This window comes from Notechis scutatus, chromosome 2, assembly GCF_049901735.1.
Source record: "Notechis scutatus isolate UNSWTSFEM ecotype Mainland chromosome 2, rNotScu1.2, whole genome shotgun sequence".
In the NCBI taxonomy this organism is placed as follows: domain Eukaryota; kingdom Metazoa; phylum Chordata; class Lepidosauria; order Squamata; family Elapidae; genus Notechis; species Notechis scutatus.
In genome coordinates, this window is record NC_142010.1 from 189208499 (window position 1) to 189235737 (window position 27239).

General features: G+C 41.3%; 1 protein-coding gene and 1 long non-coding RNA gene across 4 annotated transcripts; one reads left to right on the forward strand and one right to left on the reverse strand.

Annotated features, from left to right (window-relative positions):
- Positions 1 to 109: 109 nt before the first annotated feature.
- LOC148132440 (uncharacterized) lies at positions 110 to 5192 on the reverse strand. Its single transcript, XR_015748005.1, has 3 exons — positions 4762 to 5192; positions 3654 to 3833; positions 110 to 215 (listed from the first exon to the last, which is right to left on the reverse strand). It is a non-coding gene; the product is annotated as an uncharacterized LOC148132440 (long non-coding RNA).
- Positions 5193 to 5389: 197 nt separating this feature from the next.
- LOC113415045 (cyclin-dependent kinase inhibitor 2A-like) lies at positions 5390 to 27067 on the forward strand. 3 transcript variants are annotated; one of them, XM_026672271.2, is made up of 3 exons: positions 5390 to 6146; positions 15379 to 15528; positions 25351 to 27067. In XM_026672271.2, the coding sequence occupies exons 1-3, from the start codon at positions 5973 to 5975 to the stop codon at positions 25615 to 25617; spliced, it is 591 nt and encodes a 196-aa protein (XP_026528056.1). In that variant the 5' UTR covers positions 5390 to 5972; the 3' UTR covers positions 25618 to 27067. The 3 variants fall into 3 exon arrangements, with proteins under 3 accessions (XP_026528056.1, XP_087813752.1, XP_087813753.1); XM_087957626.1 differs by lacking the exon at positions 25351 to 27067 and adding an exon at positions 16523 to 16807 and having other exon boundaries at positions 5407 to 6146; XM_087957627.1 differs by lacking the exons at positions 5390 to 6146; positions 15379 to 15528 and adding an exon at positions 22217 to 22425.
- Positions 27068 to 27239: the final 172 nt, after the last annotated feature.

A 27239-nucleotide genomic window follows, 5' to 3' on the forward strand; every position in this document is an offset into this window, starting at 1 on the left:
CTTCGATGAATTACACTTCCAACAATAAAAGGACAAATAAATAAGACGTATGCAACTCCTACACCTATAATACTCCTTCCATTTTCTCCACATCTGACCATGTTTTTGCTGTTTTTAAAAGTAATCCTGGCATGCAGCAAAGCATCACCTTCTGATCTTTATTTTCTCCTCATGTATCCCAGACAGGACAATCTGGATGTTTGAGAATGGGTCACCTATCCATAAAATAAAAACATTTAAACAAGGTAAGAAAGAGAGTGAGGAACAAGCATATCAATTTGCCTCCTGGTTAATTGGATGTTTTGGACTAATTACACCCACATGATTAGCAAACTCTGCCATGTCAACTCGTACCAATTTATCCATGGTATTTATTGAAATAATATAGAAATATTGCATTTATCCAGGATGCTTTTTTGGACTTCCCAATCTATTCGTCAACTGTGTGATTTCCTAAAAGGTCTCCCATCAAATTCTTAACCCTCTCTAATCCTACCTAACTTTTTGATATTAATAAAAATCAGTTGTAGGCTACTAGAGATATGTTAAGAATAATTTTCTTTCTATAAAGTACACACTAGGGAAATTGTGTGTGCAAATTTATTAGAGCTTGTTGCATTTCATGCTATGTAAATTTCATTAACATAACATTTCATGCTATATAAATTTCATTAATAATCACTACTATTGAAGATGACTTGGCTCTAATAAAAGTGATAGTCAGGATAAAATCACACTGATCAACCTCAGAGTACAGTGTTAAATATGGGAAAATTTAGATTTGCCTGGGTCTTTTCAATTTCATGCAGGACTCATTAGCACTCCATTTCCTTGTACTGTAGAGAATGTGTTTGTAATCTTTATTACCAGTTAAAACCGGATGCATAATTTTTGTTGAGCAGAGTGATGCGGCAATTTTGAAGTGAGAGAAAGAATGTCACAATGGACAGAACCAAGAGTTTTATTATTCCTGAATTGTGAGGATGGAGATCTTTGTTGTTACCTTCAAAATGAGTTATAGTAATTAACTTTGGACCAGTGGACCTTGTGAGAATATATTAATTAAATATCGAAGCTGGAAAGGAGGAAAAAAAATGATTGTAACCCCTTAGGCATAATGGCACAGAAATTACAAATTTGTATAGCTCAAATTAATGTTGTTATTTTAAAACCCACTAGATATCCTGAGCCAGTTTAAAACAACAAGCAAACCTCATGGCTTAGTTGTAACTAAGCAATTATGTGTCTTTCGAGAATAGATGTACTTACATCAGTTAAAATGCCCCACTAAACCTAAAATGAATTCATATTCCTGCATACTGCTGACGTTCAACCAGTTTCTGCTAGATTAGCCAACCTCACAAGTTATGGAAAAGATAAAATGAAGAAAACATATATCAATAATTTTCATATGTCAAAATGTGTTCATGTTTGTTTGCTTTGTTTGTTTGGAATATTTATACTGCTTTTCCTCTTAAAAAGAACCCAGGATGGCTCACAAAATAATAACTGAATTATCTCCATGCTGTACCATGTAGTTAACACCAGGTTTAAAAAAATTAGTAGAAAATACAGAGAACAAAAGGATGTACAATATATTTCAGATTTGTATGAAGTCTGAGCTCCCTTATTTCAAAGGGGAAACAGATATTTCAATCATCATTTTCTGTTTTAGTTAAAACAGAACTGCTTTAAACACAACAACTTCCAAAATAATATTTAAAAAATCTTCCCACAGGAAACAGGAGTTTTCAGCTTTTCAATGATTCAAATACAAAATGTTTTGCATATCCTTACAATTATCTAAATATTAGTATTTAAGGGAGATTAAAACAATATAATTTTAATATGATAAATATAAAAGGTTTCAACACAATAGATAATCTTTACAACTAAAATGTTTTTTTTATAATCTGTTGATTCTACATATGTGACAGGGCCATATTTTCCAAAATTCCCATTTATGATGGCCACTGATCTTTCTGGCTGAAGAGCAAGTACCATATTCCCAAACACATTAGGAAGACAACAAATTAAGAAAGACTGGATAAAAACAAAGTGTATTCAAATATCATTAGGAGAAAACCTATACTTTGCTTATCTTTTTTGTCCTTTATCAGAGAAGGCTCTGATAGCATTATATTTTTTTTATATTTACCTTTCAATTATATTAAATTAACTGGATATTCTGTACTGAATCTACAATGACCTGCAAGTATGTTATATTTTATTATCATGATACTATTTCAATCCTTTAAGTGTATAACTCTAAGTATAGAAAGTGATATATTTAAAAGATTGAAAAAACAATGGTAGCCATCCTTTTAGCCATCTCCGACATGTTAGTTATGTCAAGCACCTGCTTTGAATAACATTCAAAACATGCCAACAATTACTATACTGTCTACATATAAACAGTTCCCAAAGATATATTTTTTTAAACAATGCTGGAGGCAAGAGAAGCAAGTTAAATATTATTTCAGCTTTATGTCATCTTCCTACCTAAGGAATGATGATAGAATAAATATTTTCTGTAATCTGAGTAATCTGATTTGCTGCCAGGTATAATTAGAAGAAATGAGAAGAGAATTTTGCCTTTCATTATAACAAAATAAATGCACACACATTAATGTGTATATGACCTATCTGTTGTATCTTTTTTGTTGTTGTTATAAAAGCGAAGTAATTAGATAAGGACAAATTAAAATAAAAGTAGGAGTAAACTGAATCAGACAGGATACAGTGCTGTACAAAGAGACTGAGAGCCAGGCTGAGGCCTACACTCACATTAGCACTAAGATGGCTGAAAGACTGTAATGTCTTAATGCAATGTCATCACTTCCTTATATGAAGTTCAAACCCACCCATACCAAGTCTCATGTTTGGTTTTTCTCTTCCTCAGACACCCCCCCCCCCCATTTTAATTAAAGAAGTTTTAGACCTTCTTTAATGTGTACAAATATTAATCACTAAAAATCTTCAGAAACTTGTCCTGAATGGATATAATAAAAGATTCACATTTGGAGCATGTACACAGGCTTTCTCTCTCTCTTGCACCCACACACTTTTAAATATTTTGAGAGCAAGGCTATCTTCTTTATTGATTTAGTTACAGGTTTTATAATCATCCTGAGAGGTGCACAGCAGAGAAAAACACAGATCCCCCCTCCCCCAATAATTTCAGATAAAAATCAGAACACAGTCACAGGCAAACATGCTATGGGGCTGAAGGTTAGTTAAAATAAAACAATATTTCTAAATGCAAAGAGACTTGGGGCCAGCTATTGTTCTGGAAGTTAAGTATTCCAAAGAGAGGAATATTTTAACTATTCCAGAGAGAGGATTTTCAAGAATATAAATATCCATACATAACAGGATTCTCAGATAGCCTTTCACAGGTGATCCGATTATACGGACAGAATTAAGCTTAGTAAAACACTCTCTCTCATCTAGCTAATGCCATGCCACATAAGCTTTTATAGGGGGGGAAAAACCTCCAGCAATTTGATAGGACCAAAAAAACAATTGACAACCACTGCAATAATGTAAGAATATATGTAATTCTTCAGTAGCCATTTGCTCTAGCTAACACCTGGCTACCATGTTACACCAATTTTTCTTAGTTTCCGAGTTGTCTTCAAAGGCAAACTCACCTAAAGGGGTTTGTTGAGTCTTGTGGTAATACAACCGCTTATTATTTCCATTGACTTACTGTAGAAAATGCTCACAAGTCAACATTTTCGGCATTTTCTAAAGCTTAACTTCACATGTAGTAGCAATACTTCAACTTGGTAGTGATTTCCCCCTTCCTCCCTGGAAAGATATTTTTATTTCTGAAAAAGAAAATGGGAATGTGGTGGAAATAAAGCAATATTGAACAAAAACAAAATTTTTGGGAGCAGGAAGAACTTTAAAACCACTTAAAATACAGACAAAAACCACTTTAATATACAGACAAATAAAGGCAAGATAGTAGGCTCAAAAGAGGGAGAATTTTTGAAGATAAAATGGGAAGAAAGGTTTGGGAATATCGTGACCTGGAAAAGAGAGAAAAAACTATTTTGGACAGTAAGGTGTAACCTATGTTCCTCCTAGAGAGGGTATTTACATTAAATTATTTTTAAAAGAGAGGTGAAGTTATGTTGTAATCGTCTGGATTATCAGAGAAATTCATATTCTCCATCATTACTCTAAGAAATAATATGTTGTCACAGAAATCACTCAATGTATGGTTTGGTTAAGGGCAATTATTAGTGTAATAGTTTTGTTATTGTTTTACTGAGTCACAGATACATAAAAGACTCCGCCCTCCAATAAAAAAGGTAACTTAATACAAGGTGAGATCATCTTACAGTTTATTGCCCCTGCTCTGAAGGATACACTCAAGCCGGGTAAAAGAAATCTGAAAATCAGATTTTGCTGGTTTTGAAAGCAAAACATTCAGAAGAGATCGGACTCTTTCTCGTGTGCTCGAGCTTCACGCTCTTCTACTGTAAATGCCGGAACGGCGCAGATACGGAAATGTCAGTAAACCAGAAAGTATACACGCTTTTTTTGTCTTTCCTTCTCTCCGTTTGCAAATTTTTGCAGTTTGCAAAATTCACCGCAGTTAACGGAGAAGATTTAAAACTCGGTTGGCACGAAGGGACGATTCGCTCCTTAGTTCATTGAAGACTTAAGCACCAGCGTTTTTCTTCCCTCCCCAATAACGGACGAGAGGCCTGGAGATCCTGTTTTGGGCGACGATTAATGGAGACTTACCTCGTCACATCGCAGATGAAGGGACCTTCAAGGAGGCAAGGAAAGCAGACATCCAGCGGGAGGGCAAATAAATCCACCCCGCACCTCAGCTGACTTGGCCGATCTCCAATCCAAAAGGTCTCCAAAAGATTCCCAGCGAACCGCTCTCCTGCCACACTGTCAACCCGAGCAGGCATCGCGTCCTCTTGCATCAACATTTCCCTCCCACACACCCTTCAAGTTTTCTTTTTGAAAGGCTGAACTTTTGCTTTCTCTTTTTCCTTCTGGGGGTGGTGGTGGGGGGGAGAAGATCATTAAAGAGATGCAAAACCGGAGACCCTGAAAAGGGGGAGGGGGGGAGACTTCGTTTTTGCTGCTTTTGCTCCCGAGGACATTGGGCCAAGCGCCGGCTCGGGAAAAGAAAAGAATCCCGAAATGCGGAAACGGCCGCTTGCGAATTTAAAAATAAATAAATAAAAGCCGATCGTCCAAAAACTTGCAATTGCTGCTAACTTTTGTATGGCGCGCGCGGACCGCTATTGCTTAGATATAGTTCCGCCTCTCCCGCGCCATTGGACCATTGAAAGGAAGTGAGCGACGCGAAGATCGGGTGCAAATGGTTCTCCTGCTGATTCAAACGAGCGTTTTTGCCCCGGTTCATCCCCCCACTCTTCCCAATACACACACCTCCCTTCGCTAAAAGGGCAGTACGCGGGGTCGGGGTGGAGAACAAAGAGAGGAGGAGAGTGGGCCGAAAGCGTGCAAAGCGTCGCTTGATCGGTCGCCCGGGATAGAGAGAGAGACAGAGAGATTCGTCCCTCCTCCTCCAGTTAGAGAAGGGTGAGAGCGCTGGCAAGCGAGAGGCGGGCCTTGCCTCCGCATCCCGGAGCTCGGCAACGCTCCCTCCTGCTTTATTTTCCAGCGCTCTCTCTTCTTTTTTCTTTAAAAATATCTTTTTAATTGCAAGGAGGAGGAGGAAAGGATAAAAAGCAAAGCCGACTCCGCTCTGCGACTCGCGGCTTCGAGGATCTTTTTGGGCCGGTGCCTAAAACTTGTCACTGCGAGATTCCGGAGCAACTTCGAGAACGGGTCCCTCCGCCCCCTCCCTCACCCCCTGATCCGGGTGCCGTGACGAGCACCTGCCGGGCATAAAAGCAGACCTCCGCCACGCGTTCCCGCCAGGCGCCCCTCCACCCCACCCGGCCAAGACCTCGCGTGGATGCCAGCCAGGCATGGGCGGCCGCGTCAAGTGTCGCGTCCGAGGCGTGCGAGGCGAAAGGTTGCCTCGATTCCTGCAGCGTTGCCTGCTGAAAGTGATCGGGAAGGTGGTGAGGACCAGACCTCTGCCTCACACTCTGGAGCTGGTGGTGAAGAACCGGCGGAGCCAGACCTCCCGCCCTCCACAGGTAAAGAAATGGGGCTAAGTTTTCCTCTTGCTCCTGCCGCCGCCTGCTTGCCTCCCTGGGATGCCGAGGGAATGCCAATTTCCCAATTCCTCTTCTATTTCTTTCCCTTTTTTCAAAAGGAATACGTTCTCCCTCTTTCCCTTTAAGAGGTTTCGTTTTGGGGGGGGCGCAATTTCCCGCCCTCCATTTTATGTATGCATATATAAACATAATGCATATCTCATACATGCATACATACATACAGTCACTCTGTTACCGACTGGGTTTCAGAAGTTTTTTTTTTAAATCCTTATTCTAATGGGTTTTTTCCCCCCCAAGGGAAATGACCAAGTTCTGAAATATACATACAAACACATACACTACTGGTAATTAAAAAAAACAACACTATGGATTTTAGGTAAATCCCCCACGCTGGGTTTTGCACATTATTGTAAAAAAAAACCACAGCCATGATACCATGAATTTACTAATTTAGAGATAGTGGGGGGGGGGGAGTGCAACAAAAGGGTCCGAAACAAGATTGCAAACACTTTCTGTGCAATCTCTCGCCATGTGCCTTTCAGAGGCCTTTCCTACTGGTTGCAGTTCCTAAGATGAGTAGGCCTTTCCATATTAAAGCAAACTGACCTCACTCTCTCTTTGTTGCTTGTTATCACACAATTAAGCTCGGTTATCAATTGATAATAGTTCTAGGATCGTCTCCCTATCTTAAAGCAACTTTGTGTATTTTTGAAAGGATGCAAAATAAAGAGTGCCAATTATGCAGATGTAAAAGAAGCTCAAAACTTTCACTAGGAAGTCCACGCTTGTAAGAATAGACATCCCTTCTGAATTCCCTCCCCCCACCATACGCCATTTTCAATAGGCCAGGAAAAAAACTTGCAACATCAGTCTCCTGCTTTTTTCTTTCTCTGTGCCAACTTCTTTTTAGCTTTCCTACATTATTAAATCCGTACCTTCTACTTCCTAAACAGCAAATTATATTGCCTTTTTAACTTTCATTTTGCAGAGTTAGTATTTCTCAGACTTTTTTTAAAAGAAAACCCCTGATACTGTATATATCCAAATATAATTTATATGATTTTTTAAAATAGATGTTTATATGTTTGGGCAATGGTTATTTTAAATAATTTGATAAAATCACCTCTGGTCTTTGAGTTCTCCTGTTTAATCTGGCCTGTTATGAAATCCAATGGCAGGTAGATTTTTATTTTGCAAAGACAATCTGGGAAATTGTCTTTACAAGATAGAATCAATAGAATAAAATAAAGCAGATTTGAAAATATAAATAGAACTAATGAAATCCTAGGAGAGAATCGCACTATGTTGGTAGTGTTTGGGGAAATAATTCACCATTCAACAATTGGTATTTACTCTAGTTTTTTGCCCTTAACATAACAGTTGCAGTCATTCTTATGATTTACTGAAAATTTATCTGGCACTTTATAAGCCCAGAGAAGCTTAAAACATGACCTAAACATTAAAAAATATTTTGTTTTGCTTTGGGACATTCTGATACATACTTAAATCTCCCTTTGAAATAAAAGAAAATTTAATTCTGTCTGGAGACCTCTTTTCTATTTTTCTTTATTTTTTCTAAGAAAATGATCACTAAACTGAAACAACAGGAAGCAGGACCTTCCCAAAGAAGGAACGAAGATACGTTGAAGAGACATGTCTAAACATTTCGGAGTACTTTCAGTCTAGTGCAGCTATTTGTATCAAATGCATGGTTTGAAAAAAAATTATTATGTAACAGCACAGTTCTGTATAGGTTTACTCAGAACTAAGATTGGTAGGATTTAGTGGACTTTTTTTAACCCTTAAAGGTGCCAAAGACTGCTGGCCCAAGAATACTGCACCAGTTCTTCAGCCAAATATCCCACCATGAGTAAATTTTTGTCAACATACATTAAAAATGTATTATGGCTCCTCCCTGGACAGCCTCACTTAGAAGTAAATTCCAGAATTTAATAAGACTTGTTTTCAACTAATTCTCACCCACAGCTGCAGTTTTTATACTCTTACTTGAGAGTAAAGGCCAGTTAATATCATTAAGTTCTTATTCAGTAAACAAGAAAGGTAGCTCTGTTAAGCTTTGAAGTGCAATGGACATTTTTCTTAATTTTGCAACATAACATTGTAATCCTATGTTCCAGGTGCAAATTTCCTTAATTTGAATGGTGCGTACTCTGAAATAAGTGGGTAGAGAATTAGAACTGAGTTCTACTTTTTTGAAGTACAATCCTCATATTTTGGGGAATAATATTTCCATATATATATATGTGTGTGTGTGTGTGTGTGTGTGTATATTATATATATATTATTTATATATATATATATATATATATATATATATATATATATATATATATATATATATATATATATATATATATATATATATATATATATATATAAATAAATAAATAAATAAGTAATATTCTGGTATGGTATTTCATTTTAACTGAAAATATTTTCTTCCTATTAATCTTGGGCAAACCTTAGATAACTGTCTTACAGATGATCACAGACTTTTATTATTGTTTCATATCCTTTACCTAGTCCTTTTTTTTCTTTCTTTAAATAAAACAAACTTAAGCAAAAAAAAAAAAAGCTTCCCTCATATATTTACATACTCAAGAGTCAGATTTTCTGATGGCCTCATGAAGTTTTGAGTTCTTTATGGTCTCCATTATTAAGACATGGTCCAAAATGAAAGTGTGCCCAAGTGCCTCTGAGAATATGAACATGCCATTGATTCTTTGATATTCCAATCAGCATTTCAATCTTCTAAAGGCTCGTTGATTTCATTTACACAGCACTTTTAACCAGATCTGGTAAGAGCCTGGCAGATGTATTTATAAAATATACTAAATTTAGTTATTGTTAACTTTGATTTGGGGGTTGCATGTTTGTGTGTATGTGTGTGTGTTTTGGGACACCTGGGGACATGTTGATGTATCTGTCTGCCAATACATACACACACCTGTTATGCAAACCCAGCCCATTGGATTGGTTCAAGGCACCGTGGACATTGGGTTAAGGCATCAGTCTAGAAGCCAGCAGACTCAAGTTCTAGTCTTAGAAAGCCAGCTGGATAACTGGACCAGTCACTCTCTCACACCTCATCCTAATTCAGAGGGTTATTAGTGTGGGGACAATAGGAGGAGGGAGCATTGTATGTATTTTTTTCCACCTTGAGTTATTTATAAAATAAAGGTGGCATATAAATAAATACTTCAGTAACCAAGCTGAGGACATCAATCGAAATAAACCATTGGGACACAAAAAGTGTATCAGTTCCTCCTCTTTCAATGCACTTTTAGTGATAATATGGACCTGTGCTTCTCCGCCATCCAAATGAATGCAGGTGCTCTTGCATCTAAAACCTTCCTGGGGAAGAGGTAAGCAAATCATTAAGGCAAGGGAAGGAAGGGAGAGCAGAGATGCCAACAGAACTCTATATTTCATCTTCAGCTCAAATATAAATATTGGTATGGTCTTAAGGGGGAAGCCCTGAAGCCTCTCTTTGGATAGCTGTGTGTTATGGGGGGAAATAATCACCATTTTCTTGTGAAGAATAATTTCCTGTCAAAGAATAACAAAATTGGCACCTTCAATTTATTTATTCATCAATCACATTTAGGAACTAATCTTTCATCGTAGACTCTATGCTCAGTTGCGCATCCACCTTGCTGAATTTCCTCAATTGTGGCATGACAAAAAGCTTCATTAATCCAACTGGATCCATGCCTGCCGTTTGTCTCCTGCTCCTGGAGGATCATTTCAGATGCCTTTGGCAATGGGAGATGTCAGCCCCATGGCCCAACCTTCATGCAGAGAGGGACCACAGACTGCTGTGAATGTGTTTTTTTAAACAAGAAAGCTGTAGTTCCACCATTGAACACTTACTTGAGGAGTAAAGAAACCTGGGCTCAATTCTTTTCCACTAGGACTGAAAAGATCAAGAGCCCCAGAGGAAGCCCTCTGGCACTCTGTGGTAAAATCCAGGCAGACATACAGTGCAATCTAGCCAGCTAATTCACCGTCTGTCATAATTCATTTAACCCTGATTTCTTGTGTATATGCAGAACCAGTATTTACTGGACTACACAAACCAATATTTGAATTGGTAGCTGAGTCAGCCAACTCAAGACTTTTTGGGAGAGGAGGGGAGGGGTGCTTTCATGTCAACCTTGATGACTGCCTGGAAAAAAAATCCATGCAAGGTGTATTTGCCATTACTTCTTCCTAGGGCTGAGAGAAACTGACTGGCCCAAGGTCACCTAGTAGACTTGTACCTAAGACCAGATTAGGACTCACAGACTCCTAGTTTCTAGCCTGGTGCCCTAACTACTACACCTAAGTGGCTGTCAAAGTATGAAAGAATATGAATCAGTGGCTGAGTTAAGACTTAGCAGGTGCATTTTCAATAAGGGGCAATCCTGCTCCACAAGTTAAGCGTGTTGTGAAAATGCAGCCTACTAAAGCAATTCCCCCATTGTCATCCTTTGTCATTCTGTGGGTGTCCACACTCGGGATGGCTTTTTCTTGAATTTTGGCTTGTGCCCTTCCACGCACTGGTGGATGTTTACTTCTAAGCTCCTTCCATTATCCTGGAATGGGCAATACATCACTGACTTTGGGAGTTCAAAATTCCTCCAAGTGAATTCGATGACAGTACTTGCTTTCTCTTTTTTTCTTGCTTTCTGTCTCTCTATGTCTGTCTCTTTCTTTGTCTCTCTTTCTGTCTCTGTCTCTCTATTTCTGTCTCTTTTTTTCTTTCCAACATGGTTGCTGCTCATCTTTCCCTGCTGAGGAACTTCTGGCACGTTTGATTATTGTTTGCAAAAGCTGATGAACCAGTTACTCGCCCAGTTCTCGGCTACTTCGGAAAAGGAAGTGGAGATCCTCATTCCATTTTCAGAAAAATGAAGCGTAGACTCTGAAGATCAAGAAGAGCCGTATGAAAGAAAAGGGAAGTTAGGCAAGTTTATCCGTTGAAAGCCAAGGCTGCTGCTTTCAGAAAGGTCAAAATAGGACGCTGTTTTTCGCCTTTAAGAACAACAATATTCTTGGGTGGTTTTTTTTTTTAAACAAAATAAAATGAAGAGGGGGACAGCTAAGAAAGCCATGGAATACATTTAGGAGAATAAATGGGGCCAAGAGGAAAAGGGGATTTTCCCGAAAATGGGGCTTTATTCGTGCAGGGCATAATTCGATTCAAGTAATGGCTTGTCTTCATTTCTGTGTGATTATGATCAGTGGAGTTTTTCCTCCTCTCTCGGGATCGCCCCCGCTGCCTCCTTGCACTGATCGATGGTCGCCTTGATTCTTCGGTGGGTGGTCGGGCAAGCCCAGGACAGCCCACCCTCTCTTCATAACCTTTGCAGCCTTCATGTTACCTGGCACCCCCCGGAAGTGTTGGGACTCCAATACCCACCTCAGCCCCAAGCAGCTTTCGTGGGGGTTTTGCGGTTAGTCGTTCAGACGGTTTTCCCCTGCTTTCCCGACGCATCGGAAATCCTACGGTGGCGGTAAAAGGATAGGCGCATTCGGATCCTTGGGCGTCTGAACGCCCCTTGCCAGGGTAGAGTAGAGTAGAATAGAATAGAATAGAATAGAATAGAATAGAATAACAAGAGTTGGAAGGGACCTTGGAGGTCTTCAAGTCCAACCCCTTGCGACGATCGCTTCTTCGAGGTTTCCTTTCCAGTAATATATATGAAGCTGGCCTGGGTGTTAAATTCGGAACAAAAGAAGTCCTCGGCCTTCTCCGTCGTAGAGTTGGAGCCGATGGGGCGGAGCGGCTCCTGCGCCCATAGGCCGAATCCACCCGTCGGCCTCCTTCCGGGTGAAGCGGCCTAGGATGAGACCGGTTCGGCTTTGCCAAGCGCCGCCAGAGCCTCCTCGCTTTTCCCCGCGCAGCCTTCAAGCAACCTCGAAGGGGGAGGGGGAGAGAAAGATATTGTACCAAGGGCAGAAAAACCTGGAGAGCGTCTTTTCGAAGCGCTTGAGCTCGAACCCGAAGAAGGTCAACTCGCTTTCTGCTGCTGGGCCGGGAAGGCCTTTCCCGCGTTGTCCCGACCTTAGGGTTTCCCTCCGTCTTCTCTCCTGCCTCGCAGGCTGAAACGAATATAATTGTTGTTAAGAAAGACCTTTGAGAGCCCCTTCGTCTACTCCTTTACTCGTAGGAGCTCCAAGTAAAGGAGTAGGCGAAGGGTCCCTCACAGGCCTTTCCTTTCCAGAATTGCCCTGTGCAATATCTATACACATGTATCCAGCTTTATTGGCTAGTAATAAGTTAGAATGAATAATCAGGGATGGCTGTACTATCAGACAGATGTGTAGATTTGGATGGATTGATTTGGTATTTTTATCCACCTCTTGGGTCTTTTCCAAGGACCTGGGATAAGTCAGGGCTACCTTAATGCATGGGCCTGACAGCCCCATACAAATCTGTATGTTAACCATTCAGTGCACCTTGTGTCATATAAATATATTATACATATATTATGGAAATATATGTTTAGTTTTATCCACCATTTGCATTTTTATTCCTGTGAGTAGTTGCCAGTACACTGCTTTGCCCTGGGCCCATAATGCTGTTAAGACAGCCCTGGGATAAGCAGCTGTTTGGAGCTGTTAAAGACGATCACAGGATGTGTGACCTGTTCCAAGTAAAGCTGCTTTTCTGCCTTGTGGTTGTTTGTCAGTGCTGATAGCTTTCAAATGCTACTCCAGTTGTTTTGAGATTGCACCCAAAACACTTACTACTATTGGTACCATCTTTGTTTTCTTTTGATACGTTCTATTTCTGTTTTTGAATTTTGTTATCTTCTCCAGTTCTTTCTCTTCTCTTCTGCTGTCTCCAGGTACTGTCATGTCCACTATCCAGACTTTTTCTCTGTCTTACCAAGGATTGCAACTATCGGAGGTGTCAGATGGTTGTTTGTTTGAATTCTAATGTCCCAGAGCATCCATATTTTCTATTATTTTGCCTACTTTTATGGTCCAACCAGTTCTTATTTGTGGGCAACTGGTACTTCTTGCAGATATTGCAGTGTACTGTTGTTGCTGTTTTGTCATCACATTGTTTCTGACACAGCTAGGCAGTTGCTCTCTGTTGCTGTCTTTTCAGTTCTGGATTTATGAGCATCTCTTATTAAGGCTGGATCTTGTGCAACCAGAATTAGCTCCTCTGTCTATTTCTTAAACTTTCCAGCTCCTAATCATTGCCATGACTTAATACATGCTTCACTTGTTTGTTTGTTTTATTTCATGTGCTGCCTCTGTAATAAAATGCTTTTTCAAAAGGCAACTGGACTGTTTTTTCTTGATGAAGAAGAAAATATTTCCCTTCTCATCCAAGAAACTTCAGCAGTTCTGATGATGGGGGATGAATGGATAAGTACTGACAGTTGAGACAGGATGTTGGGGGTGGGGGATGGAAGGATAGACTCTAATAGGATGGTGGTATCAGAATGACTCCTGGACACTGCAACCTTCATAAATACAGGAAAGTTGCGAAGCCTCCACATTTGATCACATGACCACAATGGTCGTGAATGTGAAAAATGGTCATAGGTCACTTTTTTAGTGGCACTGTAATTTTGAACAATCACTGAGTGAGTGTCTATAAGTCGAGCACTACCTGTAATTTAACCCAGAATTATGATCATAAGTCATAGTTGTCATTTAGTGGGTCACCATGTGACCAGGCCTGATTTTGTTACCTCATTTCTGGCAGTCATTAAATGTGTCAGTTTTCCCAGATGGCAATTTTGCTGGAAACAAAGTAAGTGCTAGAAACTGGCCAAAATAAATAATCTGATAGATAGATAGATAGATAGATAGATAGATAGATAGATAGATATAGATATAGATATAGATATAGATATATATAGATATATATAGATATATATAGATATATAAAGATATATAGATATATAGATATATAGATATAGATAGATATAGATATAGATGTATGTATGCATGTATGCATGTTTCAAAGTCATGTAAGGTGGGATTCTTTGCAAACAGCTGTATGTGTTTGCCAATCACTCAAAATGCAATCATATGGCCACAGGAAATGTATGATGCAGCCATTGGAACTTCAAAATGGATCATAAGTAGCCCTGAGGATCTAGTGTAACTTCAATGCTTACTAAGTAAGAACCATTAACTGTAACTGAAGCCATGCTATATATTAGTTGATTTGTTTCTTGCAATAAGCTGCTATTTATATTTGATATTACAGTATTGGCTCCTTTTAATATTTGTGCTAGCTATTTCTTCAGAACAAGTTTCTATGCATGCAGTCTTATTTTTTAGTCTTTGTGTTATGCTAGATGCTCAGTTATTCTTTGTTTCAATTCCTCTTGTTTTTTTAGTTAGAAGGCTTTATTTTTTCTGAGAAGGCAGAGTAGAGGTGCCTGGTTTGAGAGTAAAAATGATTCAGTAGCTATGTTGGGTTTCCTTTACTGCTGACTCCCCCTAGTTTGCCTTTACCAAGCCTGTCAAACTGTTGGCCTGAATGAGTCATTTGCAGGCCATGCCCACCCGAGCTCCGCAAAGGCAAAAAAAGTTGTGATACATCATAATATGTCACATGATGCAATCGAGTTTGACACCCACGCTCTACAGTCTGAGTTACTTTTGGTAAGGCTTTGATTTATTTGTAGACCTTTGCAATTCTTCCAATTCTGCTTCTGTGAATACTTTGCTTCGTATTATAAATTGCCATTGGTATGCTATCCTCTCTTATCTTTTTACTCAGAATATTGTTCTTTCTAGAACTGGTACATTTTTTGCAGTATCCTTTATCCCAGGACTTGATTTGTAATAACAAATCATTATCCCACCCCACCCACCCACCCCCGCCCAAACTCAGTCTTTGTGTATTCCAAATACACAAAGGAATGGGAAAGCAACTTTTCTTCCGGTAGTTCTGCATCTGCTGACCTCATTTGCTCAGCCAACAGTCCTCAGTTCCATAGCCTAATAGTCACTAGATGTCCAGAACTCCAACATCTGATGTGATGCTTCTTGACCTTGCAATGACTGATCCAATATGGGTTTCCATAAATTACATCTCACCTTGAATGTGGTTATGGGACTTCCATGCTCTGAGGTTGCAATTGGACAAGCCTCACCAAAAAAAAAACTAATCTCTTTATTCTCATCATTATCACCACTATCTTCATCAATATAATTCTACTTTTTCTAGGATGCTGAAGAGGTCATGCAAATGTCTTCACTTGATAAATACCCACTGGAACCCACAGTCAGAAGGGCATTTCAACTGCAGGCTCCTTGCAGCTCCTCAGAACAGCCTCCTGGCTTCCAGCAGATTGGCCTGGCCATGTTTGATAAAGTGGTATGCCTTGCTATATTTTTACTCATGTATGCAGAGTATCAAGAGGGAACAGAACATCTAGTTTCACATGTGAAAAGGATTGCTTTGCAAGCCACCATGGTGGTTTAAAACAACTGGCTTTGCCAAACCCCAACAGAGCAGTTTTTGGTTTGGTGAAATGTATGAATTCAGTTGAGATTGGATTGGCCTGACCAACAGCCTTTATTAAAGTGGAGACACAGCAGAAAGTTAGCCAACTATGTGCAGGTTGTCCTTGACTAACAAGCATTCATTTAGTGACCAAAGTTACTGAATGAAAGTCATTTTACTGATCTTGGAAGGCTGAGTCAACCTTGAGCCCGGGAGACTTGAACTACCAAACTGCTGGCAGTCCAGTAGTCAGCAGAATTAGCCTGCAATGCTGCATTCTAACCACTGGGCCACCACGGCTAATAATAGATTCAGTGGGCTTTTCCTTTAAGGAGGCAAGCATTGGATTGGTGTTTAAGACACAAACCCATTCCCTTCTTTCTAAGTTCCTAAGGGTATCCCCCATGTACCCCTAGTCATATTGAACTGCAAAACCTATCATTCCCATAAGAGATAGTAGAGTTGCAGTATGAGACACCAGTGTAACTCCTAACTTAATTTGAAAGTTATGCTATTTATTTGTTTGTTTGTTTATTTAACATATATGCTGCCCATCCCACTGTTGCAGTTTCCCCATAAGAGGGCCAGAGATTCTGGATCTCTGGCATTAAAAAGTCCCAGCATTTCTGTAACTCTAATTAATGAAAACCGGTATGGTTAAGATGCTGGGCTAGGAACAGGGAGATCCAGGTTCTAATTGTCCTTTAGCATTGAAGCTGGCTGGATAGCTGTCTGTTAGCCTTAGTTTGGGAAGTCAGAAAATATTTATTCACCAACTTACTCTGAAGTAGGTAGGTTAGGGTCCATAGTGTTCAAACACCCTGCAATTAATTTTTTCAGGCTAATTCCATTCTGTTTCAATCAGTTGTTAGGAGCCTGCCTGGGAAGTGAGGATGCTTTGATCTCACTGAGCCAAAACTGCCAACCAGATGCACAAGATGCAGAGGACTCGGCTTTCTTGAATAAACACAATTGATGGAATAAACACAACACTTTAAAGCCAAACAAAAGAATCATGTTATGGCTTAGCATGTGCAAACTACCTAGACCAAAAGGTCAATTCAGAAGCATACAAAAGCCAATATTGTTTTGCATCTGTACTTATGTTTGCACAATAAAATAATTAAAAATTAAAAAGTACTTAGCAAAATATTTCCGTATTAATGAGTGCTAATTACTAGTAAAGTTGCTAGTATTATTAAAATGTACTTGGAAACTGCACTATAGTTCATTCCAAAACAAGAGTCTTCAATCTAAGAGAGTGACCCATTTATGACTGTGAGTATATAGTTCTATGGATTGCAGTCTATTTCATCATACTGTATGTGTGTTCTGAGAAAAAAATTGTTCTTCACCATTAAGACAGAGCTCTGAAGAAAACTTTTTAAGAGCTGGAGTTGTGACAAAGTCATGCTATAATCACAAAGACTGACTTGAAAGTCTGTCTCACCATTGGGTTCATTCCACATGCTAAGTCTGTGTCTTTGTGGGTAAGTTGAACGTTGTTATTTTAGTTTGTGAACTATGGCTGATAGTTTCACATGTTGTATAAACCCAGCCAATTCTGACATATAAATATGTCAAAATCATATAAACCATGCTTAAGCAAAGTACACTCAGATGTATTATATGAACAGGGCCACTGAGTTCAAGGCAACGTACTCCAATGGGTAGTATTTTGCAGCTTTTTGGTAGTTGCAGCAATTTTCAGCTTTTAATGAATTTCCTCTTAATATTTCAAAATGGCTGAATATTTAGAAAACACAGAAGCTATGTTGTTACTGTTTTCTACCACCAGATAGAGTATCTTACTTCTTTTCTATTGGAACAGTATCTTGCTGTGCTATTGAACAAGGGCGGAAACACAGGAAAAGCCACTTCTCCCTCTTCTTCCCATAAAAACTTCACCTAAAAACTTCCATCTGTTGATTTTCTGACTGCTAACAATACATCAAGACTGACCACTTTTATTAAATAAGCAAAAGATCTGGAATATTCCTCAAAGCTTATGCCTTTTAATAACATCGATCAGTGAGAAAAGATGCAACCAGACTACCGATTTTTAGCCATCACAGACTAATATGGCTCTTTTTCTACAATGCTAACCCAGGAGCCCAAAAGGTTTTTTAAAAATTAGCAACTGTGATCAGGACTGATTATCCTCCTTTGGTGATGCCATTGCTTCACAGAAACATACATTATTTGCCGAGCCAATTATATCAACGGGTAAGGGTGGCTATTGAGCTCATTTGCTCGCTCGCTCAGACTTTTGGATTGAGTGGGTTGGCCTTGGGTCTGATCCAGTCCAGCATGTCTTAGATTCTTAGATTTCCTAACTAGAAACAGAATAATAAAGCTGCTCAGAAGAGAACATGGGAAGGATACAGTAGAAGCTGACTTTGGGATCTCATGAGTGAAATTGGTGCATCAGCATTTTTGTCTTGGGAAGCCTGTAATTGCGATAACCAGACCTGCTTTGGAAGTGAAAGTAGATCAGATTTGCTCTGCAGTTAGAAACTTGCATCTCTGGACATCTCCACCTCAGAGCAGTTCCCTGCCTCCCAGCAACAGAAATAAATATAAATACAAGAGGAAGTCATTTGCCCACACACTCTTGGGTCCTGGAGTTAGCCAACACTGCCAACTTAAAAAAAAAAATTTTTCCCTAACTTCTGTGGGAAGAAGCATCCTTAAACATGACTAGTTTCCTTCTGACCTCAGTTTAGACACATTGTTCTTGCAAGAAACTTTGTCTGATGAAAGCAAACCAATAGTTTTTCACCGTTTTTACGCATCAGGACATAGTAAAAAAAAAAAAATCAACTGGTCCTTAGCAGTTTTTAAAATGAGGTAACAAATGAACAACAACACCTGACACCATGTCATCATTCACTTTACCAAAATGGAGAAGCCATATCTGAACTGCCAAGTGCAGATGGTCCTTGACTTATTATGACCACAATTCAGCCCAAAATTTCTATTGTTAAGCAAGACATTTACTTATTAAGTGAGATTTGCCCCATTTTACGACCTTTCCTGCCACAGTTATTAAGTGAATCGGTGCAGTTGCTAATGTTAGCAACAAGGTTGTTAAGCGAATCCGGTTTCCCCACGGACTTTGCTTGTCAGATGGTTGCAAAAGATGATCACCAGACCCCAGCAACCATCTTGAATATGAATCAATTGCCAAGCACCTGGATTTTGATCACAAACTATGAGATCATAGTTTGTGATGAGGGTCACAAACTAGGGGTCACAAATATGAAAAATGGTCATAAGTACCTTTTTTTCAGTGCCATTCTAACTTTGAACCATCACTAAATGTGCTGTTTTAAGTTGAGGACTATCTGTACACTATGATTCAATAGCTTGTAGCGCCATCTTTAGCAGCAATAATTGGAAGCGATCATTTTCTGTCTGACTTCCTCAGCCTCTCATCTTGTTGTGGAAGAATTTTGGCCCACTTTTCTTCCCAACATTGCTTCAGTTTGGTGAGATTTTGGGGCATTTGTTTATGGACAGGTCTTTTAAGGTCCTGCCCCAGCATTTCAATTGGATTGAGGTCTGGACTTTGACTGGGCCATTGCAACACCTCGATTCTTTTCCTGTTCAGCCCTTCTTTTGTAGATCTGCTGATGTGCTTGGGCTCATCGTGCTGTTGCATGACTCAATGTCAGCAAAGTTTTGACTGTAGGACAGATGGCCTCACATTTGACTCAAATACTTTAGCATACAGAGGAGTTCTGGTCAACTTAATGACTTGCAAGGTGCCAGGTCCTGTGCTGCAAAAAAAAACAAAAAAAAAAAACCCAAACCCAAATTATTGCTTCTACCACTGTGCTTGAGAATTGGCATGAGGTGTTTGTGCTGATATGCTGTGCTTGGTTTTCACCAAATGTGGCACTGTGCATTATGGCCAAACATCTCCACTTTGGTCTTGTCTGCCCAAAAGAGAATGTTCCAGAAGTCTTGTGATTTGTTCGGATGCAACCTAAACTGTGCTGCCTTGTTTTTACAGAGAAGAGGTTTTCTCCTGGCAAACCTTCCAAACAAACCGTGCTTGTTCAGCCTTGTTCTGATTGTACTGTCATGAATTTGAACATTTACCATGCCAACTGTAGGGTCTGAGGTGTAACTCTTGGATTTTTTTTGTACGTGTGCAATTTTTCTGAGCATCGTACAGTCTGATCTTGGAGTAAATTTGCTGGGACATCCACTCCTGGGAAGATTGGCAGCTGTCTCGAAAGTTTTCCACTTCTGAATAATCTTCCTCACTGTAGAATAATGGACTTAAAATTGTTCAGAAATGACCTTATAACTCTTCTCAGATTGATGGGCAGCAACAGTTGCTTCTCTAAGATCATTGCCATGTTTCAACACAATAACAGATTTGGAAGGGACCTTGGAAGTCTTCTAGTCCAGGGGTCTCCAACCTTGGCAACTTGAAGACTTCAACTCCCAAAGGTGGCTGAGGAACTCTGGGAGTTGAAATCCACAGGTCTTCAAGTTGTCAAGGTTGGAGACCCCTATTCTAGTCCAACCCCCACTGCCCAGGCAGGAAACCCTATTTGTTAACACAACCTCAATGTTGGAGACCAGCAAACTCCTAAAATTTGACTTTAACAGAGGAAGTCACACTAGCTGATGATCAATTGACAAAGGGCAATTGATTAGCAGCACCTCTTTATACCTATGGAAGCAGTAAGGATGCATTTAATTTTTCACATGGTTTCTCCCTTTTGGATTTCTTTTACACATGATGCCATGGTGTAATATGTCATATGTTATTATTCATCCAAGGTTGTATTTACCTGCTTTTAAGAACTGCTAAGGACCAGGTGATTTTTTTTTATTATGTCCTGAAACCATAGAACCCAAAGAGGGTCTACTTGCTTTTTCATATGACTGTTAACTATTGACTTATCAACTTTACGAACTGTCCACCCTCCCTCACAGATCTGGGTGGCGTTTTAAGTAAAAGATAAAAACAGAAAAGCTGTGTGTTAATATTACATTAAAAGGCAATTAAAACAGAGTAATTAAAAATTCACGTTAAAAAGGCAGGGGTGTGTGTCTTCAAGGAGCTACCCAAATAATCAGCCCCATGGCTGGATGCTCCTCTACAGGTCCCAAGTAAGTCAGCAGAGCCAGGTCTTCAGACATTTCCAGAAGACCAGGAAGGGTGGTGGTGGAAACTGCTTCACCTTTGGGGGAGGAAATGTTCCAAAAAGTGGGGAGGGGGTATTACAGCAGAGAATGCTCACTTCCTGGACCTCCACCTGTCCATATGCTTTAACCAACCAAATTGTTCCTTGAACAGGCAGCCTGCAAAACCCACCCTCCATATTTATGGGATTAGGAAGAAGGGGCACTTGTGAAGAATCTGAATTCACCTGTGGGTGGTGCAGGGGGCGGGGAGAGCTCAGTTTTTACAGACCTTCCACGTGCAAAGGGGAGGTGGGTTTGTGGAAGAGCAGCCATGCTGCTGTTTCCTGAGCTGTACAATTAAAACAGGGGGGGGGGCATGGATGATGGATGGCGGGAGAGAGGGCCCTCTTCGACTTCAAATACAATCAAGATCAAGATCAAGGGAAGTACTAATACCACTCTATAAAGCCTTAGTAAGACCACATCTAGAGTATTGCATCCAGTTTTGGTCACCACACTATAAAAAAGATTTTGAGACTCTAGAAAAAGTACAGAGAAGAGCAACCAGGATGATTAGGGGACTGGAGGCTAAAACATACAACAGGTTGCAGGAACTGGGCTTGGCTAGTCTAGTAAAGAGAAGGACCAGGGGAGACATGATAGTGATCTTCCAATATTTGAGGGGCTGCCACAGAGAGGAAGGGGTCAAGCTATTTTCCAAGGCACCCAAAGACCGGACAAGGAATAATGGATGGAAACTGAACAAGGAGAGATTCAACCTAGAAATAAGGAGAAACTTTCTGACACTGAGAACAATCAACCAACTTGCCCTTGGAAGTTGTGGGAGTGCCATCACTTGAGACTGTCAAGAAGAGACTGGAGTGCCATTTGTCAGAAATGGTATAGGGTCTCCCGCTTGGGCGGGAGGGGGGTTGGACTAGATGACCTACAAGGTCCCTTCCAACTCTGATCATCTGTTACCTGTTAAATTTCAAACTCAAAACTTTTATTGTCGGAGTACAACTTGGCTGAGGCTCCCTTCGTGTGCACACACAACCGCAACACAATGCAACTCACAGTGAAAGACAGAAAATCCCTAACCCAGTGAATCCTACTAACACACACACACACACACAATCCTATTGCACCATGTCAACTTATTGCAGGTCGTGCCAACCCCACCTCCACCCCGCAAGTCACTCGTTGGAAGTGCACAAGTCTTAAAGAGTTGGCAAGTTGGGAGACTTCTGCTCTGCTCTGCTCTACACTTTCTCCTTTGCAACCCCACCCTGGCCAAAAAAAAAACAAAAAACCCTAGTTAGTGTCCCTCTGCTGCCACCTCTAAAGGCGTGTTCAAGAGTTGGAGCCAATCAGATCAACCCCCGGCCCGGTAGGAGTCGGGGCGGGGGGGTTGGAGATAAGCTGCTGAGTGGCAGCACCAAGCCCGCAGAGGAGAGAGGTGTGCAAGCAGCTCGCCCGATGGAGCCAACCGGGAGCAGGACACCATCCGACCGGCTAAGCCGAGCAGCGGCGGAAGGGAACTTAGCCGATCTGCTGAGGCTGCTGAACGGCGGCGCCGACCCCAACGGGCTGAACGTTTATGGCAGGAGCGCCATTCAGGTGGAAGAAGAAGGGAGCGCGCAGCGTGGAGAGGGGGGGCGGGCTGGTTTCTTCTGTTGGAGGTGGGGTGCGGCTTTGGCCCATTACAGCAGTGGGGGAGCGCTTCCCGTTTCCTCCGGAGGTGTCGTCTCTCTCTCTCCCCCCCGCCTCCCCGGGCAGGCTCGAGGGTGAGCACCGAGGCTTTCGGCAACGTCGGTGGGGCGAGAGAACAATGGAGGCCACCAAGCGGTGAACGCGGGGCTTGGCAAAGCCAAAGCCAGTCGCTCCAACCCCCTTAAGAAGCCCTGAAGAAGCACCTAGGATCGGAGCAAGTGGATGGCACTTGAGCAACGCGGGTCGGCTTGTGTGTGCAAATGAGAAATGGGGACAGATGTGTGGCGCGCAAGACGTTCCCATGGCGCAATGTGTGCGCGCGTGTGCTCGTAGAATTCACTGGCTGGAGGCTTTGTGCCTTCGCTGTGAGTTGTACTGTGTGTGTTGGGGGGTGGGGTGGGGGGGGGGAGAGGAGTGTGTGCAGGAAGAGAGGCTCAGCCAATCTCGTTGTACACGTGTTGTACGCGGACAGTAAAGGTTTGAATTGAAGGAGGAAGAAGGGAGCGACGCGCTTAAAAGAGGGGAAGGAAGCGTCGTCTGAAGGACAGTGCTAGGCTTTGAGCGGTGTATTTCCCCTCCCACGCCCCGGTTTCTTGCCCCTGCTTCCAAGTTTGGGAGCCGAGGGGGAAGCGAAGCGATCCCAGAAGACTTCTTGGATGATAACACAACGCCATTAAGGAAATTCCGTCTCTCCATTTCCCCCCCCCCCCAACTTTTTTCTTTTCTTTTTTTCCCCCCTTTTTTCCTTTTCTTCTTTTCCTTTTCTTTTCCCTTTTCCCTTTTTTCCTTTCCTTTCCTTTCCTTTTCTTCTTTTTCTTTTTTCTTTTTCTTTTCTTTTCCCTTTTTTTTCTTTTCCTTTTTGCAATACGAGCACGGCTCTCGCCTACTGTCACTTTGCGCGCGTTTTCCTCGTGCCGGGCGCCTTTGAGACTTAGGGCTCCGTCAGATCCTTGCCGGGGGCTCCGACAAGTCCGAGAAATGGGCTTCGCTGCGCCCTCCGACGAAGTGGCCTGGATTCCTTGCAATAAAGCGAGTTTTTTTGGTTGGTTGCTGAACTTCCAGTAACTTCCTTTCGTGAGGGGGGGAGGGCAGGACGCTCAATAAGAGGTGAGCTTGGCTACCTTTGGGGGTTTGAAATGAGTGGGCAACCAGAGCTTTCCAAAAATTAGCAATATCACTCCTCAAAAGAAAAAGAAAACTGCTTTTCCTTACAGTGCTGCGTTGTTATTGTTGTTAGTCGCGATGGGTCGGACAAGGTAATAAGAGACCCAATGTTTTATCTGTTGGCTGAGAAGTAAGGCTTCCTAGTTTGGATCCCTACAGAAGTAATCAATTGTCTTTATATTTGTTATTGCCTTCTTGGACAAGTAACAGTATGCCCAAGTGGCTTTTCCCACACTGTCCCATGTAGCCACAGCTTTAGTCTGGCCCATAGCCGTAGGGCGGTTTTCCTCCACGACCGGTGGTCTCCCATCCATGTATTAACTACTAGTTCATTCCTACTTAGCTTTTTGAAGTCAGCTAAGATTGGTTTGAGCTTGTCTCTTGCCTACTTACACGGAGAAGTAATTTCGCCAGGTTGAGGCGCGCACAGTATTTCCCCGACGCTGGAATCTCTTGCGAGGAGGTCTTTGCTTTGTGATCCCTGCGGCGAGGGCTGTGTGAATGTGGGACAGCGCGGACAATATCTTCTGGTCCAAGTTTTCTGATTTTCTTGTTATTCTAAAGATCCTTCGGCCAAAAACTATGGATTCTCTCGCCCCCCCTCCTCCAATTGAGATGCCGTAACTTCAAAATTAAGGGCTGAGTCTATAAAGGGGTCGACTCGCAACTGTTCAGGTTAAATCCAGATAAGAGATAGGCAGAGTTGGAAGGGACCTTGTAGGCCATCTAGTCCAACCCCCTGGCCTACACCATTTCTGACAGATGGGAGTCCAATCTCTTCTTGAAAGTCTCAAGTGATGGCTCCTGCAACTTCAGAGGGTAAGGTGTTCCATTATTGATTGTTCTCATTGTCAGAAAGTTTCTCCTTATTTCCAGGTTAAATCTCTCCTTGTTCAGCTTCCATCCATTATTCCTTGTCTGGCCTACAGGAGCTTTAGAAAATAGCTTGACCCCTTCCTCCTCTCTGTGGCAGCCCCTCAAATATTGGAAGACTGCTATCATGTCTCCCCTGGTCCTTCTCTTCACTAGACTAGCCAAGCCCAGTTCCTGCAACTGTTCTTCATATGTTTTAGCCTCCAGTCCCCTAATCATCCTGGTTGTTCTTCTCTGTACTTTTTCTAGAGTCTCAACATCTTTTTTATAGTGTAGTGACCAAAACTGGGTGCAGTACTCTAGGTGTGGTCTTACTAAGGCTTTATAGAGTGGTATTAGTACCTCACTTGATCTTGGTTGTATCCCACTGTTAATTACCAGTATCCCACTGTTAATTAGCTTTTTTGACTGCTGCTGCTGCTGCACACTGCTGGCTCATACTTAGCTGGTTGTCCACTAAGACTCCAAGATCCCTCTCACAGTTACTGCTATTGAGCCTGGTTTCACCCAGTCTATATGTGTACTTTGGGTTTTTCTTGCCTAAGTGTAGGTCTTTACTTTTCTCTACATTGAATTTCATTTTGTTAGACCTGGCCCAGTGTTCTAGTCTGTCAAGATCCACCTGGATCTTGAGCCGATCTTCTTGGGTGTTAGCTATTCCTGTCAGCTTAGTATCATCTGCAAATTTGGTGATTTTGGTAAATCCATCCTTTTTGTCTGCTGCAGCTCCAAATCGGCTCTCGAGGACAAGCATGGAAAGCTGCCTGACCTCTCCCTTCTTTTTCTCCCCTTCAGGTCATGAAGCTGGGCAACCCCAGAGTGGCTGCTCTGTTGTTGGAGAGAGGAGCGAATCCCAACGTGCCGGACCCTTCCACCGGCTCCCTACCGGTCCACGACGCGGCCCGCGAGGGGTTTCTGGATACTTTGCAGGTCCTGGTCTCCGGCGGAGCTCGCCTCGACTTGCGCAACAACTACGGCCGTCTGCCTCTTGACGAGGCTGCCGAAGGTGGGCAGAGCCAAGTGGTCCATTTCCTCCGCCGGCGACAGAGGGACGACGCTTAGAAGCGGAGGGCGCGGGGCGCTGCTGGTCGGGGGCTTCTCCGGCGTTGGCAGCAGCCTCACCGTTCCAGCCGGTGCGCTTATCCGCTGCGCTGCGCTGGCTCCTTCGCGTTGGCTAGCTTAGCTGGAGCAAAATTGGGAGGATTGGCCGCCACTCCGAGACAACTTTTTTTAAAAAGCGAGTTAATTCAATTATTCAATTGCAAATTAGTTCCGCTTGGTAGAGGGAGTAAATTAAACCAAGCTTAATTCCAAGTCCTATCCTGAGGTTGCTGCCTGTTAACTTGGATACGAAACCTCTTATCCAAGTTAACAGGCAGCATCTTCGGGATAGGACTTATTCTTCAGCAGGGACGAATCTTGCGGCTGACTATCTTACAACTAACTTGCAATTAAGCTTGGTTTAATAAGACTCATTTGCACTGCCCGCTGCCTTCTTCCTTCTTCTATCTGACCATATATTCCCTCTGTGGACTGCACATGATTTAAAAAGAAATTTGGATTAAAAAAGAAGGGCACCCAGTTTATAAGCTTGATTTTCTTGGGTGGAATAAAGAGTATTTCAGAACGCAAAGCCAGCCTGAGGATTGTATATCTGAGTGCAGGAGACTTCACTGCAAGGTTGTAATGTAAAGTGTGACTATTTATCTGGGCCTTTAGATAACAGATAAGTCCACATCACATTGTAACACTTTAATTCTGTGTAACTGAAATAACCCCCACTAAAATCTATTGGGACTTTCACTTTAAGGGTAGGATTAATTTTTTGTGCGATATTAAAATCTAACCAACCTCCTCCTCCCTACCTGATCAATACTTCAGTGCTGAAATTCCAAAATCTGGAACTGTCTCTTACAAATATAACATTAAAGGGCAATCCTGCATAGGCTCAAGCCTCACTGGAAACAATGTCTGGCTTTCCCAGACTTAAACTTACTAATTGGGGTTTACTGTGTTCAACACAAATTTCTGAGTTTGTACAACATAAGGCAGAAGAAGCTAAATTGGTTGCCTAGATTAATATAACAAAATTTAATTATATCCTAGTAAATCTTCATAAAACTGTAGTGATAAAAATCACATGCCCTAATATGTTCTGTTTTGGTTGAAATGGGATAATTTATCCATTGAGGCTTAACAGCACAAGAAGGTATTTGATAATGTTATGTGATCTTATATATATTTATATATTACTAAATTTGTAAATGCTAGTCCCCCCACCCCCAGTGATAATCTAAAAATAAAAATTGCCACCCATATTATTCCATACCTTAACTATTTGGACTCAACCCATTATTAAGTGCTTAATAATATCTTACTGTTGTATCCCAAGGGCATTGCCTTTATTATGTTTTCAACTCTATTTTATTCTTATGTATGACACTTTGAGACCTTTTGACTGCTTTTTGTAGAAGTAAGCTTAACAAATAAACAAATTAACTCGTGTTACTTATATTGATGTTAAGGTTTCCCTTGCATTCCATAGAACAGCCACAAGATATATAAAATTTGTTAAACTTTGTAATTCATTCCCATGAAGATAAGTCAAGAATCCACCAGCAGCCCAGGCAGAATATTCTACAAAGGGTACAGTAACTTTCATGTTAGGATAGTTGTCAGCTGAA

What these genes read in the sequence shown, in the direction of transcription:
- LOC113415045 (XM_026672271.2), top strand. Translation starts at nt 5,973, where the DNA reads ATGGGCGGCCGCGTCAAGTGTCGCGTCCGAGGCGTGCGAGGCGAAAGG. An exon ending in AGACCTCCCGCCCTCCACAG is followed by an intron (nt 6,147 to 15,378) that starts GTAAAGAAATGG and finishes TACTTTTTCTAG; the next exon opens with GATGCTGAAGAGGTCATGCA. An exon ending in TGGCCATGTTTGATAAAGTG is followed by an intron (nt 15,529 to 25,350) that starts GTATGCCTTGCT and finishes TCTCCCCTTCAG; the next exon opens with GTCATGAAGCTGGGCAACCC.